The sequence below is a fragment of the Girardinichthys multiradiatus genome, chromosome 20 (genome assembly GCF_021462225.1).
Source record: "Girardinichthys multiradiatus isolate DD_20200921_A chromosome 20, DD_fGirMul_XY1, whole genome shotgun sequence".
NCBI classification, from domain to species: Eukaryota; Metazoa; Chordata; class Actinopteri; order Cyprinodontiformes; family Goodeidae; genus Girardinichthys; species Girardinichthys multiradiatus.
The window spans coordinates 12,979,041-13,001,656 of NC_061812.1; the positions used below are offsets into that span (position 1 = coordinate 12,979,041).

General features: G+C 37.2%; 1 protein-coding gene across 11 annotated transcripts in view; it reads left to right on the top strand.

The window, feature by feature from the left end:
* Positions 1-22,616, top strand: part of LOC124856236 (dedicator of cytokinesis protein 3-like) — a 233,481-nt gene that overhangs the window by 170,440 nt on the left and 40,425 nt on the right. For 8 of the 11 annotated variants that reach the window (XM_047346533.1, XM_047346532.1, XM_047346522.1 and 5 more), the window contains exons 11-24: positions 306-366; positions 1,537-1,684; positions 4,035-4,123; positions 5,326-5,451; positions 10,819-10,943; positions 14,619-14,781; positions 15,072-15,178; positions 15,591-15,762; positions 16,321-16,418; positions 18,041-18,124; positions 18,890-18,990; positions 19,415-19,496; positions 20,502-20,672; positions 21,037-21,222. In XM_047346533.1, coding sequence (XP_047202489.1) covers positions 306-366; positions 1,537-1,684; positions 4,035-4,123; positions 5,326-5,451; positions 10,819-10,943; positions 14,619-14,781; positions 15,072-15,178; positions 15,591-15,762; positions 16,321-16,418; positions 18,041-18,124; positions 18,890-18,990; positions 19,415-19,496; positions 20,502-20,672; positions 21,037-21,222 — 1,713 coding nt within the window. The remainder of the gene's footprint in view (positions 1-305; positions 367-1,536; positions 1,685-4,034; positions 4,124-5,325; positions 5,452-10,818; positions 10,944-14,618; positions 14,782-15,071; positions 15,179-15,590; positions 15,763-16,320; positions 16,419-18,040; positions 18,125-18,889; positions 18,991-19,414; positions 19,497-20,501; positions 20,673-21,036; positions 21,223-22,616) is intronic. The other 3 variants (XM_047346529.1, XM_047346531.1, XM_047346530.1) reach the window with 1 other exon arrangement.

Below are 22,616 nucleotides of genomic sequence, written 5' to 3' on the forward strand. Positions count from 1 at the left end.
TTTTGTGATTGCTTACTTGCTAGTTAATTTCACTTAAGCTGTCATTTTGGTGGTTTAAGCAAATATATAAACCAAAGACTTTAATCTTTCTCAAATAAATCGTTTCTGATTAATAAAAAAAATCCTCCACATATACAATTTTTAATAATCTTGCTGTTTGAACCGAAACAAGAATCTCATCCTGTAATTGTAGGGCCAATCAAAGGTCTCCTTATGCATCACTTTTTGTTGTAGGCCTGATTTTATCCATCAGTTTTTTCTTGACAGCATCTGTTTTGTTTCGTTTCTTTTTTCCTGGACTGCAGGACCTGAGCAACAAAGACATGAAGAGAGATCTCTACATCGTCTCACAAGTTATTCGAACAGGTCTGACTGTTCCTACTAAGACTCTTACAGTGCTGTGAAAAACATATTTGCGAACTGACATATTTCTTCTACTTTAACATTTTTGTCATCAAACAAATGCCAAACGAATTTAAACTGGATAAATACAAAAGCCAGTTTTCGCAGGATGACATAATTTGTTGAATGAGGCTATTCAAACCAACCTGGCCCTTTGTGAAAAAATATTGCACTCCTGGTTAAGCAATTAATTGTGATAAATGATTTTGGTTTAATTTTACTCGCCACACCCTGGTCTGATTGCTGTCTGGCAAAAAAACTAGAACAACTAAATCACTGCTGGCCTTACTTGCCTCAGGTAAGGTCAGTGTTCATGATTCAACAATAAGAAAGAGACTTATCATAAATGGCTTCTATGGGAGAGGTCCGAGGCCAGAACCTCTGTTGACCAAAATGTGATAACACAGAAGTGGATTTGTTTGGAATCGTGTGACATCTGGTGTAAAACCGATGAAACTGTTTTTCAAAAGATCATCGGACCAACAGTCAAACCTGATGGTTGTGGCTTGATTGTCTGGGGCTACTTTGCTTCTTTAGGACCTGGATGACTTTTTGTAATTGATTGAACCAAGAATTATCCTTTCTAACAAAACTGTGATGGAAAAGGATCACTGGCAGTTATTGCAAACCCCTGATAGCAGTTGTTGCTGCCAAGGGTGGCATAACCATTTATGAGGTTCTGGGGGCAATTATTTGTCACATAGAGTCAGGTTGGTTTTCTCCCTTGATAAAAGAAATCTTTATTTGAAAACCACATTTTGTATTTAATCAGGTTATTTTGGTCTAATATTAAAATTTGTTTAATGACCTGAAACATTTATGTGTAACAAAAAACAAAGACTAAGGAAATCTGTAAAAGGAGCATATCATTTTTCACAACACTGTATAAAATACCTTCATGTACCTTAGACACAAAAAAGACCTAAAGTTTATCAGCCTATAGAGCTAAACATCAGTTACACATGAAGGATCAATATATTTGGACCTGCTCAAAGATTTTAATCAATATTTACTTTAGAATCTGCTGGTATTATTTGTAATTATTTAATTCTAACTTGATCACAGTTTTGCATCCATGCTATTTAGCAGAAGCGAAAGAGTGTCTAAATTGACATGATTTTATACCTATTACAGGTCGCATGCTGCTGAACGACAGTAAGAAAGGTCCGGCACATGTTCAGTACCGCAGACCGTACGGCTGCGCTGTTCTGGCCATGAGCGATGTGTTGCAGATCATCTCAGAGCTCAAAGAGGAGAAAGACTTTGTGCTTAAAGTCTACACGTGAGTGGCTGCTCTCACACAGAAGTGTCCCTGTTCAGGTTGAGAATCTGTTCGTTAAAACAAGTTCACACAGAGACAAACCCGGTCACAACATTAATCTGCGTATGATTCAGTATACAGTGGATCTCTAAAGTGCACACACATCCATCAAACAACCAGGTTTTTGTGATGAAACAAATCAGATCATGTTAAATTATTTCATAACTTTCTCCATCTTTTTATGGTGTATTTCCTACACATTTCAACTAAAAAACAAACAATCTGTCAGGGGGTAAAATGTAAAACAAAATTAAAAGCTAGAATAACTTGACTGCACCAATATGTACAGCCTTGGACAAGTACTTGATTGTATGTACCTTTTGATCCAGTTTCATAGTTCTTTCTTCTTTGGAACACAACTAACATCACTTACAGTGATGAACCCAAAATAAACGTAAGCTGTCCTTTCAGAAAGTGATAGACATCTGCTCATTTGCATCCCTTAGCAGAACCCATAGTTTGCAGAGAGGTTACAAAGATCAAAATTATCTGATTGTTCCAAAGTATCAGTCAGAAAAATTGGACAAGAGTGACATTACAAAAATTTAACATTTCCTTAAAATTGTTGAAAAAGTAAGATGGAAGCTGGTCAGGAAGTGTGCCAAGAGGCCAACAGCAACACTGAAGAAGCTGAAGAAATTCCTGGCAAGTACTGATTGTGTTCAGCGTCTAATAACAATCTCTTGCATTCTTCATGTTTGGTCTTATATGTGGATTCTTTGACAGAAGCCTTTTTTTACAATAAAAACATCCAAACCTGGCGGCTAAAATCTTCTAAATCCTTGAAGACACAATGTGTCATAGTCTGATAAAACCAAACTTTGGCCACCATTTCTAAAGATTTGGGACAAAAACAACACAGTGCATCATTAAAACAACACCAGAAGGCAGAGGCCGCATCTTGATCTGGAGTTGCTTTTCAGTTCAGGTGGAACTGGGGTTTTTGTCAAATTATGAACCATTCCAAATAGCCGTCAGTTTCCGTCCAAATCTTTCAGGTATCTGGTAGAAAACTGAAAATTAAGAGGGATTTAATTTTTTAGCATTGCAGTGAATCCAAGCATCTGTTCAAAACAACAGAATGGCTTAGATGAAAATCAAAGCATTGGAAAAGAGTCCAGAACTAAATATTGTGGAAAATCTGAGGGGACATCAGTAGAGGACTGTGGACAACAGATGTCCTCACAATTTGATAGACTTTTAGGCCTTTTGCTAGTTAGCATATGCCGATGGACTTCTATCAACGACAATTCAATACTGTTTGTTAATGAAACAGTATTTTGACAAAATATTAGTTTAAGGGTGTGCAGACTTAGGCAACCAAGTCATTGCAGCTTTTTTATATTTTACTAGTGAATTTGTTAATTTTACAGTTGATTTGAACAGGTGTGTCACTTTAAAGGTGGAAAAGTTTGAAATATTTTTCATTGGTCTCATTCATTTTAGGTCACAAAGATCTGACATATTTTTATGTCCACTAAAAAGCACCTCAAAGCTCTGCAAACCTAAATAGAAATTGTTAAAATGATGACAGTATTGGTGTGTTATGCTAAAAATCGGATGAGGAGTTAGCTCTCCTATTCACAGAAACAGTGAGATTTACTTTATTCTTACAGATTATCTTGTAAAGAATAATCTTACCAGATACAGATTTACTGTATTGTAAAACAGGAGGCTGACAATACATTCTTTTTACAGTAGGTTATTATATAGTCAAACGCAGAATGTTTCAGGCTCAGAGGATAAAGATAAATCAAAAAGGAGGGAGGAATAGGAGTGCTAAAAACACCATAACCTTTAATTAATGTTTTTACTTTTTTGACTCTTTAATCTTATCTTAATGTTTCATTTAAATTTTTTTTCCCTCTTTCAGTTTTACTTTTTATCATGAGAAAAATGAAAGAGAAACACGATTCCCCAACAGCTAATTCCCTAATGCAATTACCTATTATTTCACACACAAACCTTTAAGAATTTATGGCCTAGAGAAGAGAAATATCTGTTGGCTAAAACTTCTGAAGAATGGCCTGCAGGAAGCCTGAAGTGCTTCTTATTGCACCATTATGTCCCTGTTTGTGCCGTCCGCATGCGGCATGCGTCTGAATAAATGAGATGACTAATTTTGTGGGTTGTAAAACTTCCTCTCCCGGTGTAATGTGCATTTAGATTGTGCAAGCTTTGGAGACATTTAGATGTTTCTGTAGTGGATGTGACAGTAGAGAAAAAATGAGTGAACATTTACTAAAGTCTTGCCTGTCAAACATTTTTGTTTTTGATGTTTTGATTTAACAACATTTTTGATGCCTTCCAGGTGTAACAATGAGAACGAATGGTACCAGATCCATGAAAACATTATCCGCAAGTCGAGCACCAAATACACAACACCCAGCACCAACTACGGTAGGGACAGGCCGAGTGAGAGTGTGTGTAGCTCCACTGTGGATGGATGCAGCATTGGTGTGTGACTGTGTCAGTATGCTGAGCCTTGATTTTTATGCAGACTGAATGAATTTTAAAACAATTTGTGTTAACTTATTTGTTTCCTCTTCTTCTCATCATACACTCCATCAGATTATTGAAGAATATGATTAATGTTAAGTTAATCTGCCATACGTTGTCATTTAAACATTTTTGCCACATACAATGTTTGGTTGGTTTATTTTATTGAAGATCTACTGTCAATGTATAACATTAATAATAGTTTGCAAACAATTGTGCTTTATGGGTTTAAATAACCCCAGTGACTTATTTCCATTATGTTTTAAGATGTTTGTGTTTTTGTTATTTTTAATTTTGTCTTTCCTTTTCATTTAAGTTTTCATTCAAGCTAAGAGAGCATTACAAAAATGACTATTATACTGTTTTATCTGCTGAACTGGTATAATTATGCATTCACATCTAAAATAATCTACATAAAATCAGGTGTTTACATTTCACAAAACACTCTTACTGTGATTTAGCCCTTCACAAGTTTATTGTTTTCTCTTTCTTGCATATGTTATATCACTCCTTACAGGTCTGTGGGAAAAATTTATTTCCTGTTGTAAAAAAACAAGCAGCCTCAACAACAAGTGTATAACTAACTTTAATGAGCCAAGTTAAACTAATGCACACAGAAGCCATAAAGTTAGAAAACAAACATGCAAACCTCCAGGGAGAAACTCCTCCATGCCGTCTGACTGATTCATGGATGCAATCTCTCTGACATCAGCTGGAAAATTGTCTTAATTGGTGTCTCTGTAGGGGAGTCAGCCTGACCTGGAGTAGTATCAGTTTTAACTAAACTTTGTGTTCATTTCGATCTGTAATGTCATTTTATACTAAGTGAAAGCTGAAGTATTATTTTCAGATGAGAGAATTATTACCAACTGCATTAATACAATTATTAAGTAATTACCTTATGTATTTAGTTTTGTATGTGCTAGTCTTTTTCAGAGTCAAAATGCAATTATTTGTGGTCTTGTTTAGTAATGAATTGGCTAAGATGTTTCTTTTTATGCACGCAGCCCTTTCATTCTTTTTTTTATTTCTGCTTTTATTTTGCTCTCTTAATTTCTGTGAAATGACTTATTCTGAAGTCTTCTCCCCATGAATCCCTGCAGGACTGATCATCTCCCTGCAGCTGCTCAGAGGTGACATGGACCAGGTCCGCAGAGAAAACCCTCTCATTTTCAGCAGAGGGGTAGCCATCACTCGGAAACTGGGATTCCCAGATGTCATCATGCCAGGCGAGTCACATCCCACATAATGTGCTCCGGTAACACATGTCCACCCACAGAGGTTTTATTTTGTTTTTAGGTTCTAACTGGACACAGAACAATAATTTGGAGGAATAGAGCTGCCATGTTATTGTTCTAAAAATATACTTTTCATGTTTACACAATAGAATGTCACGTTACGACAATATACTGTATATGTTTATCACATTATCACAAAATAATTTTTCACGTTCTTACAATATTTTTATTTTATGACTTTATGTATTCACTATCCTTGTTGAAATGTCAGGTTTTTGTGACCTAAAATAAATGAGACCAACAAAAAATATTTCAAAACCTTTTCACCTTTAAAGTGACAAACAACCCATGCAAATCAGCTGAAAAATTAATAAATTCAAATAAATATGAAATATAACCAAGCAGCAATAACCTGGTTGCATAAGTGTGCACACCTTTGAATTCATATTTTGTTAAAATACTGTTTGATTAACAAACAGTACTGAATTATCACGTTAGCACAATATAATATTTATATTCTAAAAATATGTTCATTGTTAAAATGTGATACATTTGTATACTGTAATAATGTAATATTGTTCAAACGTGAGGAGTACATTGTAATAACATCATAGTAAATTGTACAAACATATGACATACAGTACAGACCAAAGGTTTGGACACACCTTCTCATTCAAAGAGTTTTCTTTATTTTCATGACTATGAATATTGTAGCTTCACACTGAAGGCATCAAAACTATGAATTAACACATGTGGAATTATATACTGAACAAAAAAGTGTGAAACAACTGAAAATATGTCTTATATTCTAGGTTCTTCAAAGTAGCCACCTTTTGCTTTGATTACTGCTCCACACACTCTTGGCATTCTGTTGATGAGCTTCAAGAGGTAGTCACCTGAAATGGTTTTCCAACAGTCTTGAAGGAGTTCCCAGAGATGCTTAGCACTTGTTGGCCCTTTTGCCTTCACTCTGCGGTCCAGCTCACCCCAAACCATCTCGATTGGGTTCAGGTACGGTGACTGTGGAGGCCAGGTCATGTGGCGCAGCACCCCATCACTCTCCTTCTTGGTCAAATAGCCCTTACACAGCCTGGAGGTGTGTTTGGGTTCATTGTCCTGTTGATAAATAAATGATGGTCCAACTAAACACAAACCGGATGGAATAGCATGCCGCTGCAAGATGGTGTGGCAGCCATGCTGGTTCAGTATGCCTTCAATTTTGAATAAATCCCCAACAGTGTCACCAGCAAAGCACCCCCACACCATCACACCTCTTCCTCCATGCTTCACGGTCGGAACCAGGCATGTAGAGTCCATCCGTTCACCTCTTCTGCGCCACACAAAGACATAGTGGTTGGAACCAAAAATCTAAAACTTGGACTCAGCAGACCAAAGTACAGATTTCCACTGGTCTATTGTCCATTCCTTGTGTTCTTTAGCCCAAACAAGTCTCTTCTGCTTGTTGCCTGTCCTCAGCAGTGGTTTCCTAGCAGCTATTTTACCATGAAGACCTGATTCACACAGTCTCCTCTTAACAGTTGTTCTAGAGATGTGTCTGCTGCTAGAACTCTGTGTGGCATTGACCTGTTCTCTAATCTGGGCCGCTGTCAACCTGCGATTTCTGAGGCTGGTGACTCGGATGAACTTATCGTCCGCAGCAGAGGTGACTCTTGGTCTTCCTTTCCTGGGGCGGACCTCATGTGAGCCAGTTTCTTTCTAGCGCTTGATGGTTTTTGCAACTGCACTTGGGGACACTTTCAAAGTTTTCCCATTTGTTTGGACTGACTGACCTTCATTTCTTAAAGTAATGATTGCCACTTGTTTTTCTTTACTTAGCTGCTTTTGTCTTGCCATAATACAAATCCTAACAGTCTATTCAGTAGGACTATCAGCTGTGTACTGTATCCACCTCCTGCACAACACAACTGATGCTCCCAACCCCATTTATAAGGCTTGAAATCCCACTTATTAAACCTGACAGGGCACACCTGTGAAGTGAAAACCATTTCAGGTGACTGCCTCTTGAAGCTCATCAACAGAATGCCAAGAGTGTGCGGAGCAGTAATCAAAGCAAAAGGTGGCTACTTTGAAGAACCTAGAATATAAGACATCTTTTCATTTGTTTCACACTTTTTTTGTTCAGTATATAATTCCACATGTGTTAATTCATAGTTTTGATGCCTTCAGTGTGAAGCTACAATATTCATAGTCAAGAAAATAAAGAAAACTCTTTGAATGAGAAGGTGTGTCCAAACTTTTGGTCTGTACTGTATATTGTAAGAACAATGAGGTTTTCACATTATAATACTATATAGCTCTATTTCTCTTTGCCTGGGTGGCAGCTCTATGCTTCCATACTGAATCAACATCAGGAGAAAAGGTGAAAATACTAGAAGTGAAAATAATTTTTACCTAGCTTCCAAAAGTTTGTTTTGAGTGATACAACTTAGTTTGTTGGATTTTGAAGTTTGTTGGTTGTAAAAAATTGTATTGTTTAATTTAACCTTGGGAGAAATGTTCAAGATACCAAGAAAATAATTAACTGGGTATGGATTACATTTTAAAAGCAATAAGGATGGACAGATGGACACAGTCAGAAATATGAGCATGGTTGATAGAAACTGATCCACACTCCCTCCGGGGGTTCTGACCCACTTACTTTTGATTTCATTTTTAGGGGTAACAAAATCAGGATCAGGTTTTGGCAGCACAGTCTCTGTAGGAAATGAGTAATGATTCTTGTAGCAAACTAAACTATGCAGCACTTTGTATAACTTGTTTGTTGTACAGTTCATCTGAGAAGTACTGACTGTCCTGCACTTTTCCCTATTGAGTTATGTTACAGCCTTATTCCAAATGGTATCAAATTGATCTCAAATTGATCTCTTAGTTTACTATTTGTAATAAATTTGAAACAATCTTAAACAAACGTCTTACACGTTTTCATATTGGGGTACTGTGTGTAGATGATGTTTTGATGACAGACATTAATTTTATACCATTTGGAGTAAGGCTTTAAGATCACTAAATGTGGGAAAAGTGCAGCGCTGTAAATACCTTCCGGATGCACTGTAAATAAAGTTGACATTGACATTAACAAATACATGTAGGATCAATACTGTCCTTCAAGTTCAGCATATGTGAGAAATTTGCTTCTATTTTTGCAGCAGGTTATAGTTGTTTTCATTTCAGCTACAGCCGGTGCAGAACAGATCAAAGTAATAAATAAATAAAAACTACCAGAGAACTCCTGACCTGACAAGCCATTCTTTAAAACTTAAATAAAAACATTCGACTGTACGAGTCATAAGTAATAAGAGATGGATGTTTCCAAAATTAAAGCAACTGTTTTTTGTTAAACTTCTCCTGCTTGTATATTTACCTCAAGCATTCTACTGACAGTATTTTTTCCACCCAATCTGATGCAAACAGCTCTGGTCTTTAAAATTGCAATGCAATTTGCTCACGTCAACATCTATCTAAATATATTTTAAAAAGGGTTGGCGTTACCCTAATTTTGTGGGTAATCTGTGTCAACTGAGAGAGATGCCTTTTGTTTAGTTGAGCTTTTTTTGGAGCACATATGCCTCTGTGTGTATTTAAGAATTAGAAGAACACATGTTTGTATAAATTTAGCATCCACAAATACCTAATCATACTGCTAACCCAAAACCTAAGACACTGTAACCTTTGGTGGTGCTCAAGTCTTTCACCCACCATAAACGTGTTTATTTCTCAAAACTGAATGCCTCATCTCTTATTAACCTGGTTCGTTTGCGTCATAGCTTCTCTAATAAGTCCTAATGTAGTCATTTTAACGCTTGACCTGTTCAATTTACATTCTGAATCAACCTTAACTTTCTCAACTTTCTGTTCAAAAGAAGACGTTGCCAACATCAGTAAAATTTGAGCTTTCTCAGAGGTTAAGCAATATTTCCAAAGCAATGCAGAAATTATTTAAATTGTCCTTAAAAGGAGGAGTTGCAGCACTTTATCGGTTTTGTTACAAAAAGGCTAATTTCATTATTTAAGACCTTTTTCTAGCACAGAATATATCATAATACTTAGATTTTCTACTGTTGCTTTTAAAGCCACAAATATAAAGCAACCCACTTTAAAATCTATAACATTTAATGTTCTGTCTTCATTCCATTTCAACATGGCTTTATGAAGCCACAGCTTCTCCACCGTGAGACAGAGAACACGATAAAGTGCATGCACACCCCTGCAACATGAAAGAAATATGAGATCCAAGCAAAACTATGACAGGTCATGTAAATGTGTTTGACTTGAGTGGATTTCTTAATGACGCATCAAGTAACTTTCTAGTAAAATCTTGTTTTTCAGGGTTCTAACAAATGTATAAATATCCTTCAGTCACCTGTGAGGTTTTCACTGTGGAGTCTTATCTGCAGTTCTGCGGGATAAACATATTGCTAACATTAGTGGTGTCCTGTCACATGGAGTGGTGGCTTCTCAATATAGAAAATACGGGCTTAAATAGAAAAGAAAATGAGCACAATAAAGAAGCAGTTTTCACAAGTCAATAGTTTTCAAAACAAAGTTATTTGCATTTCTAAGACTCACAAAATTAGGGTGAGAATTTTTTTGGTGAATGCATATTTACATTTTAACCTATTTGTCTCTTTTGTAGTTGTTTATCTGTTGACATTTGTCATATATGAGATATGCTAAGATATGTGAACAAACAGTCTTTGCCTGGCAGCTAAATTTCCCCTAAAAATCCTATATATGCAATAACCAAACCGTGTCTGTGGCACCAGATCCTTCCCATTTTGTTTTATGTCTTCATAATCAGAATTCAACATCTAGCCACTAATGTGCTGTGATATATTTTCAGAAATTACCCAAATAAGCACAGTGAAGAATATAAATCCCTAAACTATCTTCTAAACCAGAGACAACAGGCCTGCAATGTAAAACACACAACATGCCAAAGGGTTTCACACCTCTTTCACACACATTAAGCACTCCTCCCCTATGACAGAGATGGATTGAGTATTTAACACCCATTCTGATATATTATAGGGGACATCTCCTCTGTAAGGATGAGTGAAAATGACAAATGAATCCACACATCATAATACAGACCATTTGTTATCTGTATGTTACAGATTTTCAACTTTAAATGTGTCTGAGACTCTGTTTGTGCTCGAGGACATGTGTGTCCTTCATGCACAGGATACGCTCTCTTTGTTTGATAAGCTTTGTGACTGTTTTATAGTACCTAAATTATAACAGACGGATTTTCATGTTTAAAATATTTAATTATATTTTATCATGATTATTGTTGTTAATTTGTTTTGTTTTGTGTTATTTCATCCTTCCTTGAATCAGGCGACATCCGTAATGACCTGTACCTTACTCTGGAACGAGGGGACTTTGAAAGAGGAGGAAAGAGTGTTCAGAAAAACATCGAAGTGACTATGTATGTCATCTACGCAGACGGAGAAATACTGAAGGTATGGAAGTGGTCCTACATATACAGAATATGCTGCTTAGTGTGAAATTAGTAATACAAGAAACAGAACACAACAACAACTGGAAAGGATGAAAGAAACAGTATGTACCAAATGTATTCATACCCCAGGTAGAGTGACATTTCAAGTAATTTCTGTTCAACAAAGAAGTTTGTTTCTAAAAGTAAAGGAGAGAGGCATTTTTCAAAAGACAATACAAGTTTAATGTTTTGAACTGAGGTTGTAATATTTTGCTGTCATTGAAATCTTTACCTGTTTCAAATGCACAGTTTCCTTCTCCAACATTCACCACATTGAATAAAAAAAATATAAACGTATTTATGTTTTTGTTTACATTTTATAAAGAATTGGCATGCCAAACTTATTTATGCTCTTGTCTACAAGTCCTTCTCAAAATATTAGCATATTGTGATAAAGTTCATTATTTTCCATAATGTAATGTTGAAAATTTAACATTCATATATTTTAGATTCATTGCACACTAACTGAAATATTTCAGGTCTTTTATTGTCTTAATACGGATGATTTTGGCATACAGCTCATGAAAACCCAAAATTCCTATCTCACAAAATTAGCATATTTCATTCGACCAATAAAAGAAAAGTGTTTTTTATACAAAAAACGTCAACCTTCAAATAATCATGTACAGTTATGCACTCAATACTTGGTCGGGAATCCTTTGGCAGAAATGACTGCTTCAATGCGGCGTGGCATGGAGGCAATCAGCCTGTGGCAATGCTGAGGTCTTATGGAGGCCCAGGATGCTTCGATAGCGGCCTTTAGCTCATCTAGAGTGTTGGGTCTTGAGTCTCTCAACGTTCTCTTCACAATATCCCACAGATTTTCTATGGGGTTCAGGTCAGGAGAGTTGGCAGGCCAATTGAGCACAGTGATACCATGGTCAGTAAACCATTTACCAGTGGTTTTGGCACTGTGAGCAGGTGCCAGGTCGTGCTGAAAAATGAAATCTTCATCTCCATAAAGCTTTTCAGCAGATGGAAGCATGAAGTGCTCCAAAATCTCCTGATAGCTAGCTGCATTGACCCTGCCCTTGATAAAACACAGTGGACCAACACCAGCAGCTGACATGGCACCCCAGACCATCACTGACTGTGGGTACTTGACACTGGACTTCTGGCATTTTGGCATTTCCTTCTCCCCAGTCTTCCTCCAGACTCCGGCACCTTGATTTCCGAATAACATGCAGAATTTGCTTTCATCCGAAAAAAGTACTTTGGACCACTGAGCAACAGTCCAGTGCTGCTTCTCTGTAGCCCCGGTCAGGCACTTCTGCCGCTGTTTCTGGTTCAAAGGGGGCTTGACCTGGGGAATGCGGCACCTGTAGCCCATTTCCTGCACACGCCTGTGCACGGTGGCTCTGGATGTTTCTACTCCAGACTCAGTCCACTGCTTCCGCAGGTCCCCCAAGGTCTGGAATCGGCCCTTCTCCACAATCTTCCTCAGGGACCGGTCATCTCTTCTCGTTGTGCAGCGTTTTCTGCCACACTTTTTCCTTCCCACAGACTTCCCACTGAGGTGCCTTGATACAGCACTCTGGGAACAGCCTATTTGTTCAGAAATTTCTTTCTGTGTCTTACCCTCTTGCTTGAGGGTGTCAATAGTGGCCTTCTGGACAGCAGTCAGGTCGGCAGTCTTAGCCATGATTGGGGTTTTGAGTGATGAACCAGGCTGGGAGTTTTAAAGGCCTCATGAATCTTTTGCAGGTGTTTAGAGTTAACTCGTTGATTCAGATGATTAGGTTCATAGCTCGTTTAGAGACCCTTTTAATGATATGCTAATTTTGTGAGATAGGAATTTTGGGTTTTCATGAGCTGTATGCCAAAATCATCCGTATTAAGACAATAAAAGACCTGAAATATTTCAGTTAGTGTGCAATGAATCTAAAATATATGAATGTTAAATTTTCATCATTACATTATGGAAAATAATGAACTTTATCACAATTTGCTAATATTTTGAGAAGGACCTGTATAAGCAGTGGAAATTGTTTCAGCAGCATCACAGCTATCAGAACGTTTTAATAATTGCAGTGCAGTTTTTGCATGTTTCTTCTGGTTTCCTCTGATATTTTGACCACGGTGATGATCTGCATGTTGTTCAGGCTAAAAGGCTTTCTTGCCATCACCCTAATCTTCAGCTCTCTCCAAAGAATCTTAGGTAGGCTATGCCAAAACATTGATATTTTGTAGAAATCAAAATATTACTTTTAACCTGAATCTGCCAGGGGTATGACTAATCTTGGGCTTTACTGTACCTGTTACACCCAGTACTGTACCTCTGGACACTATCATGATATCTAATGTGGGGTTGAAATACCTTGTGCTCAAATATGACCTTTAAAAGCTGTGAAGATGCAGAGCTTAATGCTTCATAAATCTTTTTTTGAGAAAGATAGAATATTAAGAATACTTAGTTTAGTTCTTAAAATATGCCACTTTTCACCATTTCATTACCACATATTAAGCAACAGAAAAACGTTTTAGTGTTAAAGTATCGCATAAAAGGAAAATTATAATTTATTGCCTGTTACGGTTCAATTTACGTCCTGCTTAACCTTACATATTTTTATGAAAACACCTTCTGTACTGACACTGCACATAGCATTCAGTATCTAGAACATTTTATTGACACTAATTTGTTGTACATGATTTCACTCATTAATTAAACTAAGTATTTGCTACAAATGTTTTTTTTTACGTTTGCCAAAAAGACAAAAAAAAAAAAAACTTTCAGGAAATAAATCTGTTAAATCAACTAAATTGGCACATTTTAATGAAACTGGGGTTCAAAATCATTGCACATTTGGTGTTGTTTTTGGTTAAGGCCATAAACTGCTCAAACAGCTCACAGCTGAAATACTGGTCATGTGTGAAAATTTGAATGTTACTGGGTACCTTTGTTTTGGTTTTGTACTTAGAAAAACTGTCTTCGTACCAAGCAACAAGGATGAATGCCCTCTGAACCTTGAAATTCAATATGCCTGATGTTTGTGTAAAATGTCGTGATTTTTGCAGTAATAAACTGTTTAGTTGCTCTTCTGTCATTTGTGTCTCAGTAAATCAATTATGAAAATAGTTTTGTACATCTTGTTACAGTTTTGAAGGCGTAAAATGTTGAGGAATACATGTTATCAGTTTGTAATGCTCTTAATAGTTTGCCCAGTCCCTGAGTTTTCCACTTATACTCAAAAGCAAGAATTTCCAAGTCAGGGAAATCAACCACATTACCTCTGAAGCCAGAATTTGCACTATAAACAACATTCATAATTCTGCACAACTTACATCACCTAACATGTTGCTACAGTATTGAATGCACAAAATGTGAACATACATTGTTAGCGGCAATTGTATGTAATTGTAATTTTAAAAAAACTTGGAAATTCCCCATTTTACAGCACAGTTGAGTTAGTTTTGAATAATTCTAGTGCTCTCTGTCTTTGTATATTTTCAAATTATATCTGCCACTGCAGTTTGTCAGAAAATATTCTAAATAATTAACATTAATCAAAATAATTATTCCCATTTAACAAAGCTCAACATATCTAAGAAAAAATGGCTCCTTAACACCCCAGTAATGCTATCTCTTGATCACGTTTGTTGATCTATGTTCACACACACTCTCTGGCTCCCCCTGCAGGAGTGTATCAGTCTGGGATCAGGTGAGCCCAACATCCCTGAGTATCGCTCCTTCGTCCTCTACCACAACAACAGCCCTCGCTGGAGTGAAGTGATTAAGCTGCCGATTCCCATCGATCGTTTCAGAGGCTCCCACCTGCGCTTTGAGTTCAGACATTGCTCAAGTGAGTTCATTAATGGTACCTTGACTGAGGTAACAGAGCTGACAGTGAAAAACTGGTTAAAGGTAAGTCTGTAAAAAGTATTATTGGTAACCAGACAAGAGTAGCTGTACTGGTAAAGAAAAAAATCAATGGTAACCATGACAGTGTAAACGGAGTGTTCCCAAAGTCAACAGGAAAACAAATAAAACACAGAGGAAAACTTTGAGTTGATGGATTTCTTGTCATGTGAGCTCTCATTATCTCTTTTCTTTTACATTCCTATTTACTTCTTGTTTTTTCTTATTTTACAGCAAAGGATAAAGGAGAGAAAAAGCTTTATGGCTTTGCCTTTACTCCTCTGATGAGGGAGGATGGAACTACTTTATCTGATGAGAGTCATGAGCTCTATGTCTACAAGGTCAGATAGAAACGCTGCATATTTCTCTCTGTCTGGCTCATCATCTTTGTGTTTGTTGATTTTCTGCTTCCAAATAGTCAAACTTTGTCTAAAAATAGTATACAGTTCATTTGTATTTCCAAGCATTCAGTCTACTAACTAGTTAAACTTTCAATTCACATTGGGAAAGCTCAAAAGCATACCTAATTAGGGCTACACCAGGGTTTTTTTGGCTGTTGAACTAGTGATGAATGATAAGTAAAGTCTCTTAAGCTTTGTTTTCAGTTGTTAAATGGAAAACGTAGATCAGATTCCTTTTGATTGTATCTGTTGATGTTTAATTCAGAACTAAAACAGAAAAACTTGATTAGAAATTTTTAGAAATACCTCTTCTCCTACCTTCTCACCCTCTTTTTTCTTTTTTGTGGGTTAGTGCGATGAGAATACAACCTTCAGTAACCATGCCCTCTACCTGGGCCTTCCCTGCTGTAAGGACGACTTTAACAGCTGTCCCAACATCCCATCCAGCCTCATCTTCCAGCGAAGCATCAAGGAGACGTTCTGGATCTCCACGCAGCTCTCTTCAACCAAGCTGACTCAGAACGGTAACCAGTTAAACCGGGTGTATTTGAATCTGCTCTTAATTTGATTGAGAAAATCCAACTCCCCATTCAGGTCAGGAATTATGTCAATAAGTTTGGTAAAATGCATTTAAATTTCACAGTGTAACAGGATATTTTTATGTAAAATGGCAAAAAGCTATTCAAGGCCAATTGAGCACCTACAATACAGATACTAAAGATAATTTTGCTCTATAATGTGTTTAAAGGGGAAAAAAATCACATGATGATGGGGTGCTGCTGGTTTCTTTAAATAAAATATTGGCTGTTCTCATCAACAAACAGCAATAACAGAATTTCTTCTTTTTGAAAAACATGGACCAATTTCAGGATGTCGATTTACCAGTCTGTTAGAAACATGTTTTTGAAGGCTCACCGCCTCTTTACAGCTAGGAAGTATTTATTATAAAGCAGATTTGTTTCTATTAAATACATATTGCTGTCATATTTTCCTGATTCTGTCTAAACTTATTCATCAAACCATATTATAATATTCAGTTTTTCTTTGTGTCATTTCATTTTTATGATTTGTTTTTTTTTCAGTGGACCTCCTGGCCCTCCTTAAGTGGAAAGCACATCCTGACCGGGTCATGGACATCCTTGGGCGTCTCCGACACGTCAGTGGTGAAGAAATAGTCAAGGTGAAGCTTATTGTGACAGCAAAGGGAGGAGAAAGGCTGTATTTCTGTCCATTATTTCCATGACATCAAAATACTTACTTTATAACAAGAAATGATTAAAGCAAGAGTTCCAGCAGTGAAAAACTGTGACAAAGTCTCATTTTCATACTATTTCAGAACCAGGTTTAGGAGAAAACATTTGTGTTATCCATTTATGGCCTAACAGCTTACCAATTTTACTTTTTATTTGAGTTCAGCTCAGAGGATTCTGATGCTATAGTGTGATATCCCCAGGTGATCATATGCTGTCCTTGTCCCAGAGGTGTTAATAAAAGACAGGGATGTCCAGTGTTTGGCAGTTCACATCATCTAAGGTGTGAAACTGCTGGCAGCACATTTCAACATGGTTTAATTTAACTGTACTTTATTTTTTTACAAATTTATAAAGACTGAAATAATTCTTTTGAAGTTACATGGATGGTTGGCTTATTGAAGACCATCTGGTTGTCATGTTCAGTCAGTGTTCCTCTCTAAGTACCGCCACAGTGACCTTTGTATAAACCTGTTCCTGCAGTCAACATTAACTCAACATTCTGCCCTGTTGTAGACAGCCAAAAGCTGCCAGCAGAATGCGCCATGATCATATATAACTCATTAGTTCATGTTTTTCATATGCCAACTGCATTTACTGTCACAGAAAGTGTTCAAATACCTTCGTTTTTTCCATATTTTATTTTGCAGAATTATTCTGATGTCAAGTTTTTTATAGTTTTCATTTTAGAAAAATCAAAATAGCCCATAATGACAAAATGTCAGCATATTTTCAAGTATTTCTGTAAATGTATATGAAATTTAAACATTAAAACATGTTAGGCATGTATTCACAGCCATTGGTATGACACTCAGAGTTGAGCTCAAGTGCATCCACTGACCATCCTTTAAGATGCATCTACAAGTCTCAGTTGAACATGCATATCAGAGCAGAAACCAAGCAATATGGTCTAACCAACCTTTTATAGACGTGCAAGACCAAACTCTGCAAAGCCCAAATCTGTTGAATGACCCAGAAATATTTCGGCAGCATTGACTATCTGGAAAAATACTCTTGTCTACTTTATTTGGAAAACGAAGAACTACCAGGACCCTCCTTAGATCTGGCTCCCTGAAGCAATGAAGGAAGAAGAGCTTGGTCTGAGAGGTGAACAGGAAGTCAGTGTCCACTAAAGTGGAGCTCCAGTGTCCCCATGTGGAGACGGAAAAACTATTGTCAGACCAGGAGAAACTAAATTCTAATGTAGAGAAAACTACTTTAATGGGTTTTAGTATAAGGCTATAATGTAACAAAATGTGGAAAAAGAAAAGGGTGTAAAAACTGTCTGTTGGAACTGTAGCTGGGATGCAAGAATTTAAACCTCTAACTTCATAAAGAATGCAACTATTCAGTGCTTAAATCACATGTATGAGTTAGTTTCTTTCCAAATAAGTCTCCCAGTCTTTCTCTACAGCTGGAAACAGGATGTTTTGTGTTAAAATAAAGACATTAATTCCTATTTTTCTTTAGTCATGTGATCGGTATTCAGGGAAACCTGACCACCTGCCTCCATACTTACAAATAAACGTGTTACTATTTCTCTGTCTTACAGTTTCTCCAAGATATTCTGGACACATTATTTTCCATCTTGGATGAGAACACAGACAAATATGGGCCCCTTGTGTTCCAGTCGTTGGTAAGAGTTTGTTAAATGATAAAAGCAGAAAAGAATTGAAATGTAAAAGAGCCTAAACATGTTCATATACAATTATTGAGTTAGCCACAACTAAAGATCAAGTGAACACTGATTAATAACAAATGTTATACTGTGTCAGTTTTAATTAGATTTTGTGTTCAAATATATCAAAATATTTCAAACACATCCTCAGGTTCTATTCTAGACCTATTAGGGAATAAGACTGGTTTGGTAGAAGATTTAAGTCGAGACAATTTATAGGCCGCCGACTTTGATTTGTTGAAAACTCTTAATCACAATAAAATGATTTGTGCCAAATAATATAGTGATAATTGTCAACATTAATTCTGTGCTCTGAATACAACTTCTCCCCCTGTTGACTGATGTATTTCCTTAACATATAAATAAAGATGATATTTTATTTCATGTCACTTTTCAAACAACCATTAAATGCATCCCCCTAAGCAAAATGTCACAAAAAAGAGGTGGAAAATACAAAGTTTCCTTCCATTTAAATGTCGTGAAAATGTGGCTGGAAAGTTAAGGTTGGTCAGGTGGCTTCACCATTCCAGACCTTCCATGTTCTCATTAGACTAACGTTGGACTGGGCATATGCACTAAAAAAGCCAAATCTGAACTTTTTTGGGTTTTTATTTATTTTTTCTAGATTTTTATTTTAGTGTCTCACCTTTTTGTAAAGCTCATCGCTTATTACTTGTAAATATTCCATTATGCTTTCTTCTCAGACTTATCTCTCTCTTCCAGGTTTTTATCATAAACTTGCTCAGGGACAGTAAATACTACCACTTCAGGCCGGTGATGGACACGTATATCCAGAAACACTTCGCTGGAGCTCTGGCCTACAAGTGAGATCATCTGGCTCTAACTAGTCTGGTTCACTGAGAGAGTTAATACTTGACTTATTCTCCAAATAGAAGAATTGAATTACACTATTAAAACAGTGACCGTGAGACACTGCAAGATGTCAAAATTACTTATTATTTAGCAATTTAATGTTTTTTAATTATGTTTTTCTTCTTTGTCATAAAGATTTATGTTTTGAACCTCAGCCTAGCTATACTGTGCCAAAAATAATTATGAAGTCAACCCGCTCTCATTAAATGGAGTTGTGTATCGCTTGCCCTCCTGATTTGCACTGATCTATGGCAAACTTCAGATTTTATAAAACTTTTTTGGCAAATAAATTTTTGCATCTAATGACACCATATGAGAGTTTGATAACATAAACTGTAATCGAAACTAATGCTATGATTATTGCTTGTTTTCCAGAGAGCTGATTCGCTGTCTGAAGTGGTACATGGATCGTTCTGCTGAGGTGGTCAGACAGGATCACATTCAGGAAGCAATGAGGGTAAGATCCAGTGTAACCTCACATCATTCATAAGATGTGGTTCTCAGATAGGTTTACATGCTCCATTGCAGCCAAACTTGTAACTGTTGCTTGCGGTGTGTGCCGTTCTACACAGTTTTCTTTAAATAATTCGTTTTTCCCAAACCAAACCACAATAATAAAACTAAAACCTTAATTATTTTTAGAGTTATATCATCTCGCTGTGTCTTTGCTTCTTTTGCTGGCATCGAACAGTGAGCATGTTTTCTAAAACAGATGCACCATCTTAAAAATGTACCACTTTTATTCAACAAAGCTGCTGAGCAGTTTGAAATATTAATCAGAATCAAACATTCATTTCACATGGGTCACACTGTCACATAGAAGTGGACAGCATGAATTATTGAGGATAGTTTTGACTTATTCTGCAGCTTTGGCTTCCGATCTGACTTTTTCATCATCATGTGGAAGTCTCCATGTGCCTCAGCTGTTTTTAGCTTGTGTCTGTTACAATGTTTAGCATTCTTTCACAAACTGTGTGTTCATTCATCATTGAGTTTTCTCTCTTATGCTGGGCGGGCTTGATATGCTGCTGCTAAGTGAAAACAGCTTGATTCAGTATCTTGAATTTCTTTTGAGTTGGAGCTGGAGAGTAGTTTCTGTTGAAGGGTGAGACACATGCATATCCAGCTTACATCATTTAGTACTTAGATTGAAACCACTTTTTCATCATGTTGAGTCCAGGTGCCACCATGACACAGTTTTTTCAGTTTCAGTTTCCTTTTCTACTTTCTTTGTATGGTGCATTCATTTTTTGTGTTTAAATATTCCTTGTACAATAATAGAAATGTTTATTTCTAAGATCATTGTGTTAATCGTTTGCTTAATGTATGTCTATTACTGATGCAAACTAAAGAAACATTCTCTTAAAAATATCCCACCTATTTTCTGTGTATTTAAATTGTTCATAATTTATTTAAGTATCTTTTCTGCGTTTTTCTGTCCCAAACACCAAACTACTATCAGGCTCTGGAGTATCTGTTCAAGTTTATCATCCAGTCTCGGATCCTTTACTCCCGGGCCACCTGCGGGATGGAGGAGGAGCAGTTTCGAACCAGCATCCAGGAACTCTTTCAGTCCATTCGCTTCGTCCTCAGCCTGGACAGCCGCAACTCAGAGACCCTCATATTCACTCAGGTGAGACTGCACTCTTTTATTACACAAACTGAACACAGCCTTTTTTCTTTTAATCATTGATTCCTGTAAATAAAGATTACGACTTAATGTTACTCCTTCTCATTTATACACATGAAGCTGCATCTTGTTGTGCCTTACACAAGAATTTAATTTGCTTTTATAACATCTAGTGCCATAAATATTTGTTTAGTTTGACTTGTTTTTCTTCTCTGTATTAGTTGCTTTAATTTAACTTTTTTTCACTCTACACTTTTTTCTACTTTCCTTACTTATTTGCTTCACCTTCATTTTCAATCCCCTTGAAATGTCTTTCATTGGGTCCCAATGTTTTCTCCTGGACCTCCTTCTTACCCACACACTATAGGGCTCCCAGCCTTGCCCTGGCCCCAATCAGGCTCCAAGCCCCTGCATTGGGCCTGCAGGACCATTAGCAATTGTCTCTGCACTGGGCCAAATCCAAACCCCTTTCCAAGGACAGGTTCCTGGGAGCGCACCATCTAGCTGCTCTCAGGCCTGGAGCTCCAACGCTCTGCGACCACCTACATTGTCAGTAAGTAGACGTTTGGAAGCAAGCAACAACTCCCAGTTTGCTGCGTGAAGCCCAGACTTCCTGTTCACGTTTTCAGCTGTTTGTGAGCCGAACAACCCACAGACACTTTTGCACATCCTGATTTATTTCACACATTTGAACACATTCCTGTTCTGCACTATTGAGTCACCACTGTTACACTAAACCAATACACATCACATCATGCTCACCTTGATACTGTAGCCACATTGCCCTTAACAGCAACAGCAGCGGGTGCAAATTTTAAACATGAATGTACAAAAGTTCAAAATTAGCCAGAGTCTCAACTTGAATCCGACAGAGAAAGGTGGAGGGAGCAAAGGATTAGAGTGATGGAAAGGAGGCCTTCCTACCTCAAATATCAAATACTTCATAAACAAAGATAAATTGTCAAAACGCCAGTTGAAACATTGTTAACAGCTGGACAGAAACAAGGTACCGTATTTTCCGCACTATAAGGCGCACCGGATTATAAGGCGCACCTTCAATGAATGGCCTATTTTAGAACTTTTTTCATATATAGGGCGCACCGGATTATAAGGCGCATAGAATAGAAGTTACTGCAGTCAAACGTTTGACTGGGGTTGCGTTATGCATCCACTAGATGGAGCTGTGCTAAAGAGAATGTCAACAAAACAGTCAGATAAGTCAGTCAGTCAAACTTTATTAATACACTACAAACCAGCGTTCTGATAACTCCATTCACTCTCATGGTAAGGTCTCCTCTACATAGAATTCTATTGAATAGAGCCAACCGCACGTTAGGAATGCATTGGAGTCTATGACGTTGAAGTTGAAATCAAACGTTAGTTAAAACGTGAAAGGGAACTTTTCCCTGATTCAGTAAACACGTAAAAGAAACAGTTTGATGCACTAAATCAAACGTTAGTACTGTTAACCTTTCCTGTTTCTGTCCCCTGACCGTAGTCTGATGACACAGGGGAGACGCTTTCTCCAGGGCCAAAGTTACTAGTTTCCTCAGGGTTAACTCCCTCACTCATACGTTGCTGAGTTGAGCATGAAGAAACAGCATCAAAACACTGAGTTGTTGACGAGATTCGGGGATCTTTTTAATGACTTTGCAGCACGTAAAAACACAGGGCTTACAGACTCATACACTGCTGCTCTGGTCGCCGTCTCTACCCACCCCACACACAATAATACCAACGTCACTCCTTCACTCTTGATTCTCAGCTGCGGCAGCACACAGCGCCACCTCTGTCCGGAGGAGTAATGTCAACATCTTCCATACACACACACGAAACATACACCACACACACTGAGCTTCTAATCACATGTAGTTCAGGCAATTCCTGCAACAGTACATTCAAATGTTATACACACACAAGTGGTGTTGGACTAGGAGTAAGCACAGT